Source organism: Candoia aspera, chromosome 8 (assembly GCF_035149785.1).
Source record: "Candoia aspera isolate rCanAsp1 chromosome 8, rCanAsp1.hap2, whole genome shotgun sequence".
Lineage (NCBI taxonomy): Eukaryota > Metazoa > Chordata > Lepidosauria > Squamata > Boidae > Candoia > Candoia aspera.
The window spans coordinates 33,025,280-33,044,809 of NC_086160.1; the positions used below are offsets into that span (position 1 = coordinate 33,025,280).

Sequence of the window (19,530 nt, forward strand, 5' to 3'; positions counted from 1 at the left end):
TCTCTTTTGTAAATCCAAAATAGGAAAGCTCTCAAAATCACACTTCTGGATTATTATTTGAATGTCTCCTTTGATTATTGAAACTTCAGCCAGTATCATTTGTAAGTCCAGTGTGGCCTCTTTCTCCATATCACTCTTGTAATTTGACATTTTAAAATCCATTTTGAAATCCACATCTTTTCCCATTTCTCTTTTATAATCTAGCAATTTTTTAAAGTTCAATTTCAAATCCACATCCAGGGCACCACCAGTAACATCTGTTCTTCTGTAGCCTCTATTAGATCCATTTTCATAGTAGCAGATAATTTTGAAAGTACATCTTCTTTTCCCATATCTCTTTTATGGTCTAGCATTTTTTTTAAAATCCATTTTTGAATCCATATCCAGGACAGCTTCAGTCTCTATTTTATCCAATAACATCTGTCCTTCTTCTATAGCCCCTGTTTGATCCATTTTTATAGTAGCAGATATTTTGGAAATTAAGTCCTGTCTATATTGTTCCCAAACAGACTTAATTTGTTTTATAGACAAATAATGTTGCTCCATTATGGTAATAGGTATCTTCCCCTTTAATTACTCTCTGGTTCCCTCTAGTTAACATTCAAAGTCCATTCTTATCATATGTATATTTTACACTGCCAGAACTTTCCCATGAGGGGGTTCTTACAATTAATTTCAGAGTCTTCAAATATAATTTTATAAATTTTTTAACGATCCATAAGAAGTACCTACAGGTCCATCTGGCACTTTTAACTCTTCAGAATCAACATTATAAACTCCCTGTTGCTGTTTTTCAAAAACAGTTTTGAAAAACAGTTAATTTTTTTTATTTTTAATCTTTACACTTACAAAAATCTTCCTTCATCCAGGATAGAAGGAAATGCTTCTGGTGTAGTACTTGCCCTTCAGAAGGTTCCTATTTTTTAAAAAAAATCTTTAATAAGTAATTTCTGATATTAAGAGAGGAAGTGTGAGTGAATCTAATGTCCACTTGAAGGCACCAAACCATGGCATAGGCAAGCTGTTCCCTGTGACCTCCAGAGCACTCAACCTGTTGGAGATCACTATTAAGTGATTTCTTCATGGGAGCCTCAGTACGAAGTAGTGGGTGATCTAGTCCTCTCCTTGTTCCAGAGAGGGTTCTGAAGAGCTGATCCCTTTGATGGCTCCTCTAATCCAGCACGGCTGCTGGCTCTGCAAAAGTGGAGCCATATTAAATCCTCCATTGCTTCCCTGGAAGTCCCTGATTGACAGACTTTTACATTTGATAAACAGAACTAATGTAAATATGTTAATTGCTTTTTGTGCTTATAACCAGCTGCTTTTATTTGAAAGATGTTGATAGTCTTTGGGACTGGCTGATTCTCCTCTAATAAACATTTTTGGTGCAAAAAAGGGAACTAGGAAAGGATTTAAAAAAAAAAAAAATCAAACCAAATATTATTTATTTATGCATTTATTTAATATCATTTTTAGGCTGCTTGACTCCTGATGACTCTGGGAAGTTAAAAGTAAGAACAATTAAAAAAATAAAACTGATTATTAGCATCTGTTGTCAATTTGCTGGTGCCCACATGCCATTTTTTTTTAGCTCCAGCTGCCGCTTCAGTGTTATATTGCTATTTCAGTATTGCCAGTTTTCCTAGCCAATGTGCAGCCAGTCATATGTGCATATTATGATGTCATGGATGGCAAAGTCTGCTTTTGATTTATTTTTCAAGCAGTTTCCTCCTACAATAACATGCTACACATTTCTCAGGTATGTGCTTTCCCATTACAATTATTGGAGAATTGCATCACAAATTTGAAATAGTCTGAATATTGAAATATAACTCTATTTCATTTTCATAAGATGTAAAAAATATGAATTATATAAATTTACATTCAAATATGAACACATTTTTCCCATCTTTTCCAAAGAAATTCTAACTTCAACTAATATTTTTTAGCAGAATTTTAAAGATCACTTCTTCTTTTGTCATAATTAGTTCTCTGGCAGAACTTAATTACCAGTTACCAGCATTCTGGAAATAACCCTACATGATTTGGGATGAGGGGAGACTATAGATTTAGGAGAGCTCCATTGCTACTGGCAGTGAGACCTTGTGGAACAGTGGCCTGTAAACAGAGCAAAATATAATGTGGAGAATTTCAAGTCAGTCCCATTAAAAGAAAGTATGGCTGTGCAGCACTTCTGATATAAAAGGGGCGAAAAACATTATCTCCATTTATTCAAATTTCAAAGGTTGCCCACTCATCAACAATGCTGAGTCACTTACAAAGATTAAAAACAGTATGAATATATATATATATGTATGTATGTATGTATATGTACACACACACATACATACATATACATACATACATACATACATTAGAACCACTAATAAAAGCATGGTCACACCAGGGTAGGAGAAAATCTTGGCTTTTATTCAGAACAAACAATATCCAGAGTAGATAGCTTTTCTTCCTAAGGGCAGGTAGGAACAGATGTACCACTTGTTGGCATGTCTTTACATCACACATGTCTTTCCTAACTGTGTATAGTACTAGAGGACAACTGTGCAATCCCAGGAAAAGAAGCAGCTGCTTTAAAAAGTTACTTATTACAGCTATATAGGCACATTGACATATTCTAAAGCACCTTTTTTTCCCTTCAGATTCAGACCACTGCACAGCATACAGATGTATGCTTTATTAGAAACAGCTTTCTCTAATAGCTTTGTCTTCAGTAATTTCATTGCACAATGGAAGATTGATTGAGACATGAATGATGTTTGAAGCTTTGCAACTATTTTGAATATTTGAAGTTATAAATACCAGGATTGTATGGATATTTGATAGAATCATGCTGAGATTCAACTCAAGAATGATTCTATCACTTTGAACCAGATTTCTGACATGAACTGGCAAGTCAAATCAATCAGTCAATTGGATGACTCCAAATTGATTTGGATAATTTTGATGATCTGCACATATGAAGATTTTCTTGTGGAAGTAAATATCAAATCAATTTGCTATTACAATTCAATTATACTGATTTTCTGAATCAAATAGGAAATCCAAATCAAAATAAATACAAATTCCAACTGAAATTATAATTTGACTTGATTTTTACTGACTAATATATGAGTAACCAGGCATCTCATTATGTGGCACTGTTGTTTGGAAGCTAAGTAAAGTCTGATCAGTCTTTAGATGGGACAGTACCAAGATATACCACAGCTGTAGATTAGACTAGAAAGCTGTAAATTAGACTGGAAAGACTGGATGGGTGGAGGGAGAGAAGGAAGAAGTGGAGAAGGGGAAGTTGCCAAGAATAGTGTATGGGTATGTCCATGATATGTCTTTTGTTAGACTTGCTAATTTTCCTTGAATACTGTACATATAGTTTTCATTTTATGTATGAATAAAGAGAAAACTGATTATATTGGGGGGAAAGGGGGGGATTCAACCATCCAGAATATTTCTAGTATTTCATTGTTTTTTCCTATTGCATGGGCACAGAATTCTAAATCTATATACATATTAAATGAAAATGTATGAATGAAACTTTATAATTACAAAAGAACTGGAAATCTCTGCTTTTACACAGTCTAGTTCATTGGCCTATAACATCCTTAAAATGATCTGTTAAATGATATTAGAAATACTTAATTATACCATTCAACTCTTACAGCTCCAGTGTAATTTCATGGTTACAAATTCTCTTGTCAGGTAATAAAACAAGATGAACTTGGCAAGGATATGTCTGACTGCTCTCTTTTTGATCTGTTGAAATATGATGATTATAATAGTGACAAGCATCTTGGCCTGGAAGAATTCTACAGAGCATTTCGTGAGTATGATTCCTGATTTTATTCCATACGAAGTTATTAGTTTAGAAATGGTATATGTACAATTATGACTCTTATATTGAAGATGAATCCCATTGCAATGGAAGCCCTCCTTTATTTAAGTCTTAGTACTTGGCCTAGTACTAAGGGGGACAGCCTAGCTGCCCTGCTGCCAAAAATGAGAGAACTACTATTTTTTTAGGTAAAAATGAAAGACACCAGTCTTTATTCACCTCCCTCCCATTACAAATACAACCTTTAGGTGTGTTTTCCTTCAGCAACTTGAAGGAAGTCTCTTCCTCTGATGTTGCCTCTAATGCTGTTGTCCATTTTGGCTGGGATGCTTTATTTTCTTGTAGACTACCCCAGCAATTCATTGACTCTTTTGCAAGGCAGGAAGGCTTCCTCAACTGAGGCAATGTCCTTATCTCTGAGAATGAAATTCTATATACTATCAATATTTTAAAATAACACAGAGGTTAAAAACTTTGTTTTGTATATGAAAGGTTGCTATTTCAAAACCCAGCAGTTAAAAAAAAATCACTATTTCCTTCTTCTTTCCCAGCTAGCTGAAAACTCTCTCTTTTTAAGTGCAGGTTCTACAATTTCATTCTTCTTCCCATCATTTAGGTAAATGATTGTTTCACACAGCAGCAGCTATCATTTTCCTTTCTCAGGTACATGTGGCCCCCACTACAGCTTTACCACACTGAGGACAGGCAGGACCCACAATTGTTTGTGGAGGAAACATAATGGTGATTATATAGCTACCTAGGCAGTACTGATGATGCCCATTTCTTGAGTTAAAAAGAATTAAAATAAACCTAGCCTCAGGTTTCTTTTCTTTTCTTTTCTTTTCTTTTCTTTTCTTTTCTTTTCCCTAACAGTGCTGGGTGCTGAGCTTAGTCCCCAGTGCAACAGCTAGAGTTTACACAGTTTACGTAAAACAATCTTTATTTTAGCAAGACTTTGTTTACTTTTGGTGGTCATTGCTTTAGGAGGGTTCAGTAGCATGAAAAAGAATTGATTGAAACATATTTGAAAAAAGTGGCCTGTGGAAAAATATGAAGTCTGCTAACATAAAAGAGTGTTTTTAAATTCAGAACCGTTAATAGTTCAGTTCATTTTTTCATATATTTTGTAAAATCTTAGACAATTAATTCTGTTTAAACAGGATTGGAAGTGAAACTGGTATGATTGTTACTATTGTTTCACTAATATTTCCTATTTGCATACTTTTTTTCAAACAATGAAGTTGGAAACTTGTCTATCAATTATAGGTAGTAAGTTCATAAAGAAACACAACTGAAAATTACTTTGGGAGCATCATGATTTACAATCTCTAAGCAATAAATTTTGCAGATAAAAAATCAACTTTTAAATGGAGTTTTATATGGTACTATGCTAAATCCTTCCTAGACAGCATGTGCAGTGCAATAAAGAAAAAAATATAAAATAAAATATCCACCCAAAGACAATAATTTTTATGCTACTTCATTACTGTTCACAGTTCTGACTAGCTAAATCTTCAGAACCATTTTTGGATGAAATGTAATAAAGCTAATCATAGTCTACTATGTGATAATATCACTGAGGACAAATCAAACCAATTCAGAATAAAGGAAACCCTATTTAGGTAACACACACACACACGTGTGTTTGTGTATACCCACATATAATTAAAGTGTTAGCCTTTGTAGTTATACAGAGGCACAGAGTAATATATCACTGACAGTATCTGGATACCAGGTAAGAGAAGCTAAATAGAAGTCTAATTATTTTAACATTATTATACTATTTAGGGAAAAAAGGCAGACCTGGTTACTATTGAAAGACTATTAGGAAATTCCAAGACCTATAGGATAGACTTGAAAGTTGAAAAACATCCTGCAAGAAGGAAATGGCAAACTACTTCCATGTTGTTCCCAGAAATCTATATCAAGGATGCATGTTAAACTCAAGTGAATCTTTATGTTTATGTATTATGATGTATTAGCATTTATTAAGACAATGTGCAATGCATGCCTTTAGGCTGTTGCCTGACAAGTTCAATCAACCATTGTTTCTCAGGAGAAGCCATGTGTTTCTTAAAAATACATCAGAAGCAATAATATGAAGTAGCTAATCAGTGTCTGCTTGATTCGTATCGTTTTCTGTTCTAACCAGCACCCTGCAAGGGGTAAAAAACTGTACATGAGGCAATTTGTTCTGTATTTTGCAATCAGTAGTTAGTAGGGCAGTTGTTAGAGAGTTGTAGTTCTCTGTTAGATAGTGACGATATGTACAGAAAATGGGGAAAGGCAGCTGTCCTAAGCTAAATGAGTGAATGGTGAGTTTTAAGGGTAATAAACACATAAATGAAAGGGTCCCTTCTTTATATGAAAAGTAGCCACTGAGAGTAGTTTCCTGGGATAGCTGACATGTCATCTACCTAATCATTTCCAACTGAAATAGTCTGAAAAATATAAAGAACCACACTGTCAGGATTGAAAAGATTTTGGAGAAAAATCTTCAGTACACAAACTGCTGAGAGAGAAAAATTTAGACACAGTCCTGAACGTTTTTTCTGAAGATTTCAGAGAAATCAGAGATTTCAGTCTCCTTTAAGTGCTTTACTGTGTATTAAATAAGGAGGGTGTGGAAATCAATGTTGGTGTGGAAGTTGTTTTTCTGTGTATTGACTGAACTCACAGAGGTATAGAATCAACAGTAGCTCTACCCTCATCTTTGTTCTTTCTCTAGCTCCATTCTCAAACTCTATTCTTTCAATAGAAAGTATAAATGTGGCTTATGTAAATGTACTGCTGTATGTAAAGAGAGCTGGCCACAGATTGGGGATCTGTGTGATTCAGTTTCTTAGAGTGTCCTTCTGCTGAATCCACATATGTCAGAGAGACAGGGCACGTTAATGTTTAACTGCTAGGCTTACAGTTATCATATGAAATTGAAAGCAAGAATAGATCTTCTTGTATTTTTTCTTAGCTATATTTCATGTTTGAATAGATGTATACTAATACTTCATTTTGTAAGGCTGCTTAGGCTTTGAATGCTTCCTATGGCATCTTGGTGCAGTCAGTTTGATAGTGACAGAAAAGTAATTTGCGATCTCAGACAGCAAGTCTTTGTAAAATAAAAATCACAGTAATTATCTAAAGTAACTCTCAGTGGACCATACTGAGGAAATGTACCATGCTTGCAACAAATAAGTGTACAACATCTTTGATCATTTAAACACACTGGAAATGTATCTGTAACTCCATGCCCCTACAGAAGTAGTGTAAAACAAAAGGTTTGTAAGAACAGAACTGATTGAATGCAGTGAATATAAACAAGAAGACTTTATCATATACAATGGACCCAACATTCCTTAAATGATTCCATGTTAAGTGAAGAAAAGCATTGACAGGATTTTCACTCTGTGCCATTCATTGGAGATAAATAGGAAATACTTTTAGCCGTTGTGTGAAACAATCTCTACCTCTGTCTGTCTCTCATACACACAAACACACACACACACACAGAGAGAGAGAGAGGGAGAGAGAAACAAACAGTATTAAAAAAAACAACAACAACTATGTAGTGAATTGAAGATGTGGGGCATAGGAACCAGCTACCCATAAATGAATATCAGTATAAATGTTCCAAGGGATTTGCAAGCAGAATATCTAGCTTTTAAAAAATGATATTTTCTGCATTTGTTCACCCACATGTCAACTCCAGTAATTGCTGATCAACTACTTATGACTTTGTGGTATGAAGAGAATGTGAGAATAAAGCCTGAGAATTGCTGCCCCATATAACCTTTGGAAAAAGAAAATAAAATCATCCTTAGCCCACATGTACTTACAGAATTGTTCTACTAGGGGAGGAAATAAGTCTTCAAAACCATCTTTCTTTTAGCAAAGCTCCTATGTTTAATTGTTATCCTGTGACTGTTAACCCTCAGAGGGGCACTGTTCCATTTTTTCCCCCCTACAGTATACCAGGTATTTACAAATGTGTTTTCCTTTAGTTTCATTGACATCTTTCTACCACTGAAAGGCCTCTCTTTCTAGGGGGTGTAGTATTGCATAGTTCAGACTACGTGATAAGAATATTTTGATGAGCTATCCATTTTGGGTAAACAGAGATTAGTTCATATGATTGTGGAGGATGCTAATTTACCATTTGTAAGAGTTTTAACTATTTCAAAGTGAACGTCAAATACTCATGTTCAGAGGCAGTTGGAAATTGATGTCATGGGATCGTATTTTGCTCTCTTTTGCTTTGGGCAGAAAAAATGTATTTGAGTAAAATGAAGGCTAGTTGCCAGCATTTTATGACTGGATATGGCTTCAGAAAAAGGACCTTAAATCTTTAGGTGACCTTTTCAGCCTGGGTGACATTTAGAAGTTTGAGAACATGTAGTGGGCATGCATAAAATGGCTGACATGGAAGAATAACCTATTCATAAAATTGACCTGGAGGGTATGGCAAGTCACAAAACACCCATTAACCAAATTGTGTAGGCACCATTTATGCATCCTGGATTGTCTGTCTGAGTGGTGTGCAAGGCTTTGGATTCAAAGGACAAAATGTGTTTCAGATAAATGTTATCCTGTTATCCCACTGAGAATGTTGTAGGCCCAAGGGCATTCCTGTAAATAAATGTGATTCTGGAAGATGGTGCCTTGCTTTCTATCTTTTTTTTAAAGAAGTAGACCAGGGACTCCAGAGGCAGCAAGGGAGGTATCTATGGTGCATTGGTGCTCTTGGAAACCCCATGATCTTCCTCTGACCTATAGTATTAATCTATAAATATTCAAATGTATATTGGATCAGAGCTGATGGGTGAAAATTCAATTTAATAATCATCAGGATTTTGAAATGCAATCCTTCCTCTTATGTTTAGACTTCAATCAATTGTCTGTTTTTGAAGAAAATCTGATCCCTACCCAATGTTATTACTTGGGATTTTTTTTTTTTTTAGTTGTGATGCATAATATTCATTTTCCCTCAAATACAAACATACATACACACACACACACACACACACACAAATACATTTTTTTAGAATTCTGTATGAATACTGGTCTGAAACCTGTCCTTTATTTTCTGAAAGGCTTTTTGTTCCCCTTTTCCTTTCCTTTTCCTTTCAGTTTTTATTTTTCTGTCTCATTGGAGGGTATTTTAGAATTCCTTCAGAAACCTGTCTAGCAGTGTTTAAAGTTTCCTTTGTGTGCATTTGTGTGTGTGTTTATATGTATGCACATATATGATATATGCTTGTATATTTGTCTGTGTATTGTTCTGTTGCACAGCTCTTTATTATTTTGCAGCAAAACTGGTCACTTACACTTTAGAACCTTAAAACAACAACAACAACAACAACAAACCTTATGGGAGGAATTCTCTCATGGTGGCTACACTATGAGGTTTAATTAAAGTCAGGGAAACATTTTAAAAAATACAGAATACTCATGTTCATCCTTCTGCCATTTCTAAAAAAAAAAAAAATTAGATGCCAAAATTACATCCCATCCATGAGAGTTTAATTCTGTCCTTACAAAATAAAAAAATAAAAAGAAAATATTTCTTTCCAGCAAACTGAATGAGAAGAGTCAACAATAAAACAAAATTTTGCTATTGCAGTAATTTAGATACTTTTAAACTTTAGGGTTGACTAAAGAGTCAAGGCAAGAAGATCAACAAAAAATTCTCACATCCAGAACTGAGATACATTTCAATCCTAAAATGTCCTTCGAACATTTATTCATAATCCCAAGTCTCTGTATCTATTTATAATATATTGGTGTACTCCCTCACCTATCTTTACCTCATTTGATCTTATATTTATGCATTAATTCTGATAACTTAAATTATTTTTTTCTCAATGCACTGTTATCAATTCTGATATATTTACACAATTATGTATTGCTGCTATTAAGCTGAAGAGACCAGCCTCTTGGAATGCTTTCCAGAAAAGAGGTTGCTTATAATCATTCTTTTCCACTTTTGAATGCTAGTCATCTCAGAACATCCGAATAATGATTTCAAAACAGAAAGAAGATTGAAGTTCCTCTTTTCTGTGAATGTCAAGAAACCGTATGGCAACTTTCAAGGAGTCAGTTCCCTGGTAGTGATATACTTCTGATATACGTTTTGCACAACTGATTTATCTGCAAAAATGCAGAACAGAATCAAGAAATAGGTTAATGAAGAAGGCTTTTTCACAACTATCCATCTCTGATAGGAAGCTGCTGCTCAGGAGATATATAGTCTCTCATGTAGCCAGTTTCTGCAACTCCTTTCTGTTACATAATGCCTATTTCTTCTGAAGACAAAATTAGACATTTACTCTCTACATCAGAATGGGAGAGGGGATGTGATTTCTTAAAAATCAAAGGTCAAACTATCTGTACTTTATATACTGAAAACAATTTCATTAAGTGTTGTGTAGAAAACAAATGTAAATAAAATATGCGTACATTTTACAGAATGATTTAGACATGCCTTCTTTGTGAAAAACCTTAGAAGGTTCACAAGGGATTTCATTCTATAGTTTAATAAGCCCAAATATGCACTTTTGGATGATTTCATTACAAAGTTCATTTCCAAAAGTAATGACTTTCATTTTAAAATAGTAAGTGTACTTGAGTGTTACGGTATGGATGCCAGCTCATGAACAATGATAATGAAAGCAAAGCATGTCTGTGGGAAGTCTTGATTTCACTGGAAAGATCACTCTTCAATTGAAATTTAAACCTGTTGTTATTCTTCAAGATAGGAGCTATAGGGGTGGAAACATCTATATGTGCTTCACTTTCCTCCTTTGTACTCTGTCTCTTTTGAACATCTACCTTCTTATCCCTCTTCTCAAGGGTTTTATTTTTTTGTCTCCTTCACTTGATCAGGTCTCACTCCTTTGAACTGGTGTTCACCCAGCTTGCTTAGATACTTTTGTACATGCTCATCAAAAAGCTTACCAAGCTCACCAATTTATTACATTCTGTATTTAGTTGTTAAGAGATAGAAATCACTGCCTGAGCAGTCAAAAGACATTGTTTACCCCCACAATCAATTAAAAGCTAATAAGGAGTGGTAGATTTGTCTGAGAGAAGAGTTTGGTATTCTGTTGCCAATTTTGGCATAGATTGTAGCTCCTCTCCTGCTAGCCAGTCAATTGAGGAGGTGGAAATATTTTATTTATTAGGATAGTCAAAATCTTAGATCACTCAATACCCTATTATTTGGATCATTCACAGAGATTATGTTGATCAGCAGTGTGTAAGTTCTCAATGGCTTGTCTGCATTGGTGGAGGTTTGCAGTCCTGGGCTTATGTTATTACACTTTTTATTGTTTTTAGCTCCCATCATTCTCAGTTACAGTATCTCAGAACTGTTGATATGCATCAGTTGAAAAGGGAAAAACAGGGGTCATTAAGAACTTTAAACAAGCAGTAATGGTCAGTCTTAGCCACAATATAGCACAGAGCACAGATAATTTCACATTAACTTAGCTCTGACATGGGGAAAAAAAAACATTTGGGCATATTCTTGTATGGTTTTGTAAGTGTTGATACAATGTGTACATTATATTGAGTTCTTATAAAGTACATTTTATTGTTTGTCATTTTTATTTGTTCGATTTCAATTTCTTCAAAGACATCAGCAGGAAAATAAAAATGAAATCTTGGCTGTTGGAAAATAATGAGGATGAAAAGGTTTTATTCCATATATAATCAGGGAGCAAGTAACATCTAATAAGAGGGAAAAAAAAACCTTTCTCCTATTTTAACAGTTATATTAATTTAATTTCTCAGTCACTTTTCTTGTACTGAACCTCACATTTTTAGGTTTTGACACAAACTCATTTGGCTAATGGGTATATTGTGATGACTGCCTACTCAGCTTACCATTAAATTCGATTCATATGTGATAAAGTAGAATTCTCTTTAATGGAGTGTAGTGTGCAGTACAGAGATAAAGTTGTGAATTGAAGTTCCCATGCTTTCTCCAAGTTAAACAGCCCAATGAACTCAACCCCCTCCCCCTTCTTTGGTATGCAGCCCCCCTTTCTGTTCCAGTCCGTTCAGTTCTGTGCAGATGTCTCCAACAGCTCTGCCAATTGACCTTGGATGCCAGAGATAGCCCAAACAAGATGGTTTCACACTCCTGGCTTGTCCCCCCACCCACTGCTACTGACTCACAAGTCTCAACATGTGTTGATTCCATTCATGCATGTGGGTTGGATCAGATGTTCTGGGAACATTTGATCTGGGAGCATGACATATGTATTTATTTATTTATCATAACTTCTATGCTATCTAATCATAGGCATTCTAGCACCTTACTTCCACAAAAAATAATAAAAACCTTGTTAAAAACACAACAAAAGCAGCATTATAACATCCTATCCCCCAAATCTCTTCCTGTGTAACAGTATGTGGGAATGACCCTGAGAGACAGGGGCAAGAGCCACAGTGAGGGAATGGTCAGATAAGAGGCAATTGGGAAGAAATGTACTTTCAGCCCAAAAAACTAGGGAGGGTCCCTTCTGAGATGTTTGCCATGCCCAAGTTCCTGCCGTGGGCTAAGCTGCCTCTTATTTGACCATTCCCCTGGCTGCGGCTCTTCCCCTTGTCTCTCAAGGTCATTCCCACATGCCATTACAAGTGGCACAGCTTGAACTTAAAGCTGTTTGGGAAAACATGGACTTTACAGCCTTCCACAATACAACAGAGAAGAGGTTAATTGAAACTTTGGCTATCTTGTTGCAGGAGGGCTGCAGTGGAGAAAGCTTTCTTTCATACTCCCAATCCCATTAAATATCAGAAAACTGAACTTGCATCTTATCTTCTTGGCCAACACATATTGAACAGGAAGATTCTATGCTATAACGTGGAGCTTATATAGTAATTAGAAATTAGTAAAACACACAAGAAATTACTCTAAGAATTACAGGATACATTCCCTTTTCCAAACTGTCAATATGTATAAAATCTGTATATTCAAAGTTAATGCAATTTTTCTGCATCATATAAGGAGGACAAAGGATGGAAAAAAAGCACAGATGCCTAAAGCTCTATTCCCTCAATATTGCAGATTAATATTTTTGAGACATCTGGGCACATAGCATGGATATCTCTGATTAGAAGGCCTTTTGAACATACAAATACTTATGTAAAGGCTTTACACTATAGCAGACATATGTAATGCATGTGAAGATATCAAGAACGAATGGTAGGTGTGATGCTGAGTTATTTCATGGAGTAACCTAGTAATCTTTTGCTAGTATTCTACAGGGCTAGCAGTATTTCCAATTTTTTTCATCCCTGTCTAATAATTCCTGCTCCTCCTCTCCAAATTCAGCACTTTTTCACAATGAATGTCTTTAGCATTGCTAGGAGTATATGGAGAAAGTTAGCTTCATATTAGAAATTCTCTAGCGAAAAATGTTCTAAATAAGTGGCTTGAAGGTTTTGTCTTGATAATTAAAATCAAGAAAGAACACACACACACACACACATACACACACATATACATACATATATACATGTACATGTACATATACATGTACATATATATATTTGGACTTTATCTGTTTAAAACCATGTGTTATTAAGATGTGACATGTGTTCTCTTTGACTTTCCATTTCATTATTAACTTTTTTTTTGAAAGAAACTTCTAGATTGAATTTTTAATGCTGATGTTGATATTTGGTTTTGATATGCTTAATAAATTTTAACTTGGGATCCATACAGTCATTAAGCAGCTGACTATGCTTAAATCAGAATGACTATGAATAACTAGGGTAAACTGATGACATTTAAGTGAAATGATTTGCCTGAGCTAGCCATGTGCAAACACAACAAACATATAATGGAACTGAATTTTGCATACATTCACCTTTCCACTTGAATAAATACATGAAAATATATAATACATTTGGCAGGAGATTGTTACCCTTTAAAATCAATTATTGCTATTTATTTTGTGAACTGACATTTACATGCAGGATAGACACAGGGCGTTATTCTTTGTAAAATCAAAGTCTGTAAAATCAATGTACAGATTAAAATTAATAAGGACCTTTAACAGTTTCATAATCCTAATGAATGCTTTATATTTTCCAAATAATTTCCCATGTTGCCATCTTATACTGTTGCTCTAATTCATTGGTGGGGGAGGTTACATAAACAAATGATAGAAAATATATATATGGAATTCTGTACAGCTGCTTTTTTCTCTAGACAGGGAGAAAAATAATTCTTCTGAAAATTTTTGGCTCAGCTGCAGACCATACATAACATATATTACCAATACAGAAGCTGGGCAACCTGCATTTTTTAAAAATCTTTTTTCTCCCCAGAAATCAAATGATCAATAAACAGAAACACAATCCTCTAGGGTTTTCTTAGCAACAGTTCTGACTTTCTCTTTTTCTTTAAGCCTGTCTATCTCTGAAATTGAAAAATCTCCATTCTCACACAGAAACTTCTTTATTTTATGTGGATTTTTTTTTCAGTGAAAGAGATACAGAAATGTACATATTGTCATAATCAAAGGTTTTCTATTGTCTGGCTCTTCTATTCCCTAGTTCTGAGATTTTTTTTTTTTTAATCGATTCAATTGTGTCCAATTCTCAAGCCCCTGCAGTTTTCTTGGCAAGGTTTTTCAGAATTGATTTGCCATTGCCTCTTTCCTAGGGCTGAGAGAAAGTGACTAGTCCAAGGTCACCTAGCTGGCTTCATGACTAAGGCAGAACTAGAACTCAGGACTCCCGGTTTCTAGCCTGATGCCTTAACCACTACGCCAAACTGGCCCTCTAGTTCTGAGATTACCCACAATATTTATTTTTAAATACATTTCTTCTCATGTTTGGTAGGTTTAACTTTCTATTAAAGACTAAAAAATCTACAAAGTGTTACAGCTAGATTAGTAATGAATGGTGCTCTCTACCTTTAACCTCACTATTATAATTTATTCAACATTCTTAGTAGCATATTTTTTTGGAATTTCTTGTCTTACTTCTGTCTTACTTTAATGTCTTTGGAAGAAATGTTGTGACTTTGAACCATACAGTTTTTAGTAATCAATAGATTAATCTGTGTGAATTTATGATTTTGTCTTACAGTATGTTATGCTTAAAGATATTCCTTCAGTGGTTTCACAGAGCATTCAGATAGTTCCTATTCTTCAATCCCCACATTTCTTATGTTGTTGTTTATTCATTTAGTCGCTTCCGACTCTTCATGACTTCATGGACCAGCCCACGTCAGAGCTTCCTGTCAGTCGTCAACACCCCCAGCTCCCCCAGGGACAAGTCCGTCACCTCTAGAATATCATCCATCCATCTTGCCCTTGGTCGGCCCCTCTTCCTTTTGCCCTCCACTCTCCCTAGCATCAGCATCTTCTCCAGGGTGTCCTGTCTTCTCATTATGTGGCCAAAGTATTTCAGTTTGGCCTTTAATATCATTCCCTCAAGTGAGCAGTCTGGCTTTATTTCCTGGAGGATGGACTGGTTTGATCTTCTTGCAGTCCAAGGCACTCTCAGAATTTTCCTCCAACACCACAGTTCAAAAGCATCGATCTTCCTTCGCTCAGCCTTCCTTATGGTCCAGCTCTTGCAGCCATATGTTACTACGGGGAACACCATTGCTTTAACTATGCGGACCTTTGTTGTCAGTGTGATGTCTCTGCTCTTAACTATTTTATCGAGATTTGTCATTGCTCACATTTCTTATATTATCTCTTAATCACAATAAAACTTCAGCCTATATACAGAAGAGGAAAATATTGAATACTTGCTCTGGTACAAATATTTACAAGATTGCAAAACAGGAGTTAAATTTCTTCTTGTGACAGTTTTTATTCAGCCAATTTACACTGGCATTAAAGTCTATGCAAGATATAAAATAGAAGTAAACCAGACACTGCATTTTGTAAGAAATTTCAGGCTTTTAGTCTTGTTGACTCTGGGTAGATGAACTCATTATAAGAAAGTGTTGAGAAGTTGATACATAAATGACTAGCAGCTCTGCTTTTTGTACTTTCCATAGTAGGTCATGAAGGGTTTGTTATATACATTTCCCCTTCTTATTTCTTCTACTTTTACTTACAGGCAGAAAATACAGACAATTATCCTTAGGGAATTTTGTGTCAAGGAAACTTCTCGTTTTCCTATTATAAATAATTGCAGAGCAGAAGCTTTAAAGCAGAGATTCAGTTGGTATATGGATTTCTTCAATAGTAGCTGCTCTGTTGCCAGATGAAATATGAACTCTTGAAGTTTGATTGCCTAGATCTCTTTGTGGCTCATGATTCCATTATCACACTGCATGCATACAAAAATTGTTCTGGAAGGAGCAGAAGTACTGTAAGCATTCTAATTTGTTCATCTTTCATTTAAAAGAAATCAAAGGATTTTGTTTCTCTTTTGTTTTTTCAGTCCAAAGGCTGCCAAAATGTGTTTTGAGGATTCCTGTGCCCATTACAGATAGTGAAAGAAAGGGTGTTCAAAAACATCTGAAATTGGCTAATGTTTAATTAGCTTTGTATTACTAGAGAGGCAAAATTGAACCATATTATTCTGTGTGGTCTGAGTTAAATTTGTTGTCCAAATTAAAAGTAAAACTATCATCAATAAATCTCTATCTAACTTGCAGTAAATTTTGAAGAGTAAGAAGAAGGTGGTAGGAGGGCAGTGCATTCTTTTGAAACATTCATTTCGAACACTAAGGTTCAACCTTCAACACTCTTACCACTTTTGGGTTAGACAAAAAAGTTGTCCATAGATTTCTAACTGATCTACTATTGAGTTTGTGTAATTCCCTTTTAAAGCCATCAAGGCTAGTAAGAAAATAAATGCAAGTTTTAAACATACATTCTGAGCAACAATTAAAAATGAATCTTTGTGTTATAGTGTTAGTTGGTGCTTTTATGCCAAAGATGCTTTAGAATGCAGATAAATGTTCATGCAACACCTTTCAATCCCTCCCCGCCCCCCCCAAATTTTTTGTTAGAGCAGCTGCATTTTTTTCAGCCACTGGAGTCCATAGCCACTTCATTTCATTTTTCCCTAATAGAGATGGGAACAGCCTTCAGAGCAGCTGCAGAAGCTGGGGGGCGGGGTGGATTTTGTGTGTTCCAAAGCAGCTCTTCCAAAAAATTTGCACTGTTCTAGCAACTGAAGGCTGTTGTTCTTCCCTGCATTCCCAAGTAGGTTTAAAAATCAGTTATCCTAAAGTATTCCAACTATTAATTGTATCATTTGTTGCTGTTCTTGTTTTGAAGTATGGCATTCTTTGCTTTTTTCCAGAAAGCAAAATGCTTTTGCTTTCTGGAGTACAACAAATTGCTTTAAATTAACATGGCCTTTTTCTTCTCTTGGCAAATCACAGCTTTGATGGGCCATTTAAAAAGAATTTCTTGTAGCTGTATATCCTAATTTTACCATAAACGTTACACCAAACTCAATTTTAGGTAGCCTGACCTTCTCTATTCAGGGGCAGAGGACTTCAACCAAGTTTAAATTGTCCATTTGATTATATATCTGTTCTTAAAATACTGAGAATATGAACCAAAACAGTCATTCTCAGACATTTCAGGAGGCTATGACTACCTCAGATCTTCAACAATGGCATTACAGAGTGCTATACTCAACTAAACTGTCCCTTTGAATGTTTTGAACAGCCCTACAAAATACATCCCACTGATTTATTATTTGTTTGTTTGATATGTCATCTTTCATCCAGGTGCTCAAGGTGGCATATGGAGCTCTCCCTCCTACATTTTTCCTAAGCATGCTTGTGAAGTAGGTTGGACTAAGATAGAGTAACAAGGCAGAGTCATGAATGAGCTTTCATGACTGATAGTGGCCTTGAGCTTGGGACTACAAGTCCTACTACAGCACCTTAAAAACTATTATTAGCAAGCCAAGAACAGTGCATTGGAGCCATGGAAAATTTAAAGTCTAGAAAGAAGTTTTACAATGCTTCCTGTCATGAGTAAGGATTCCTATGTTTCCTATGCTCTACGTGGAACATGACTCTTGAATATTTTCCTCACATTTGTTAGGATTCAGGTTTTTTTTTTTTTTAAACTGGATAGCCTACTTGACATTTTGTTAGCTCCAGGTTCCAATTCTTACCCAGCCCGATGACAAGCACCAGAATCATAAACTAGGCTGCTGCCATGTAAAGGCTCAGGATTTATTGATTGCCTACCCTTCAAGAAATGCTAATCTGCAACAAATTGGAAAGAAAGTTTTAAAGACTCACTTGCAATTGCCTCCATGGGAAATTCCAGTAGTTCCCCACCTCTCCAGCCGTAGAGTACCACATTTGATCCCCAGGCGATGAGAACAATATGGAGCAAGAAAAGGTTTGGAATAATGTGAAGATCATGTGAATTGTAGTGTGGCAGGGCTGTAACCCAAAAGAAATTGGAAATTAAAGTATAAAAGGTAAAAAGCTATGAGATAAGCCACACAGTTACCAATACAAGTATTACTGCCAAGCCAAATATCCTCCAGCCCATCTGTTTATTTGTTCCATTTTCCCATTTATCTCTCTAAAATTTGAATAATATGAGAGTACTTGAGAAAATATTAATGTTTTTATTATTTTAATATCCCCAGGAAGTATTTTTTAGAATATTTTTCTTCCTCCAAGAAGCTGAAATTACAGAATCTTGTATCTCAGCCTTTTCAGACTAGCTCTGGACCACATTTAGACCTCTTTCCCGAGGCAGAATAAACATGCTTTTAATTTTTACTTAAAAGAATGTCACTTTCTTATATTTTGTAAAGAAACATACTTTCATTAAGAAGGATAGGAAAAAAACCATGTTCTCATTTTCTGGAGTGTACTATGGTATAAAGTATCTGAAGCAGAAAACCCCATACAGATTTTTGTGCCCATTTCTTTTAATGTAAATATTTTCTACTTATTTCCTAGTATTTTTTCAAAAGCTATATGCATTTTGTATGCAGTTTTATTTACTATACCTTTTTATACGATTTTAATTTCATTTTGCATTACAGAATCCTGGAAAGCAGCATCTGGGACACAAATATTGTCTGCTCTATGAATCAGTTCAGAAAGTACAAACTGGGTAGAGTAATATAACGACTGGACAAAATGATTTCCTTTTCTATAGCTAGTTAAAGCTGAATCTTTGGAAAAAGATCTGTGAAGATGGATTCTCACAAAGAAAGTGATACGTTTTCTTTCAGGAAACATGCCTCAATGTTAGTGTATATGATGGATGCAAGAGTAGAGTTGCAACATCTGACATCTCCAGATTTAAAAAAAAAAAAAACCAAGCAGCAGATAAATGGTGAGGTATATGTGAGCTAAGCAGCTGGAATGAGAATAGTTTGAAGGAATAAGGCGGGATACTACAATGGATATGGTGGGAGAAATGTGGGCACTACTACTATATTAAGAATGCTGAGCTAAATCTGTGCTCACAGTGCATCAGATCCAGTACTGTGAGGATGAGTAGAATTTTGCAATTGTTCAGTGGTGAAGTAAGAACCATTTGTATATTTTCAGAAGTTCTTAGAGAAGAACTTCTAACAGGAAGACTGGATTTTACAAACCACATAGACAAAAACACATGGAAAAAACTATTCATTTTGAAGAATACAGGAAAACTAGTACAGGGAAATTTATGTGTAGATGTCAGAAAAAAGCAGATAGACACGAT

The 19,530-nt window shown here is 35.2% G+C and overlaps 1 protein-coding gene across 1 annotated transcript in view; it reads left to right on the forward strand.

Moving 5' to 3' along the window:
• Positions 1-19,530, forward strand: part of FSTL5 (follistatin like 5) — a 392,971-nt gene that overhangs the window by 240,313 nt on the left and 133,128 nt on the right. Inside the window, exon 6 of the mRNA XM_063310578.1 lies at positions 3,718-3,838. Coding sequence (XP_063166648.1) covers positions 3,718-3,838 — 121 coding nt within the window. The remainder of the gene's footprint in view (positions 1-3,717; positions 3,839-19,530) is intronic.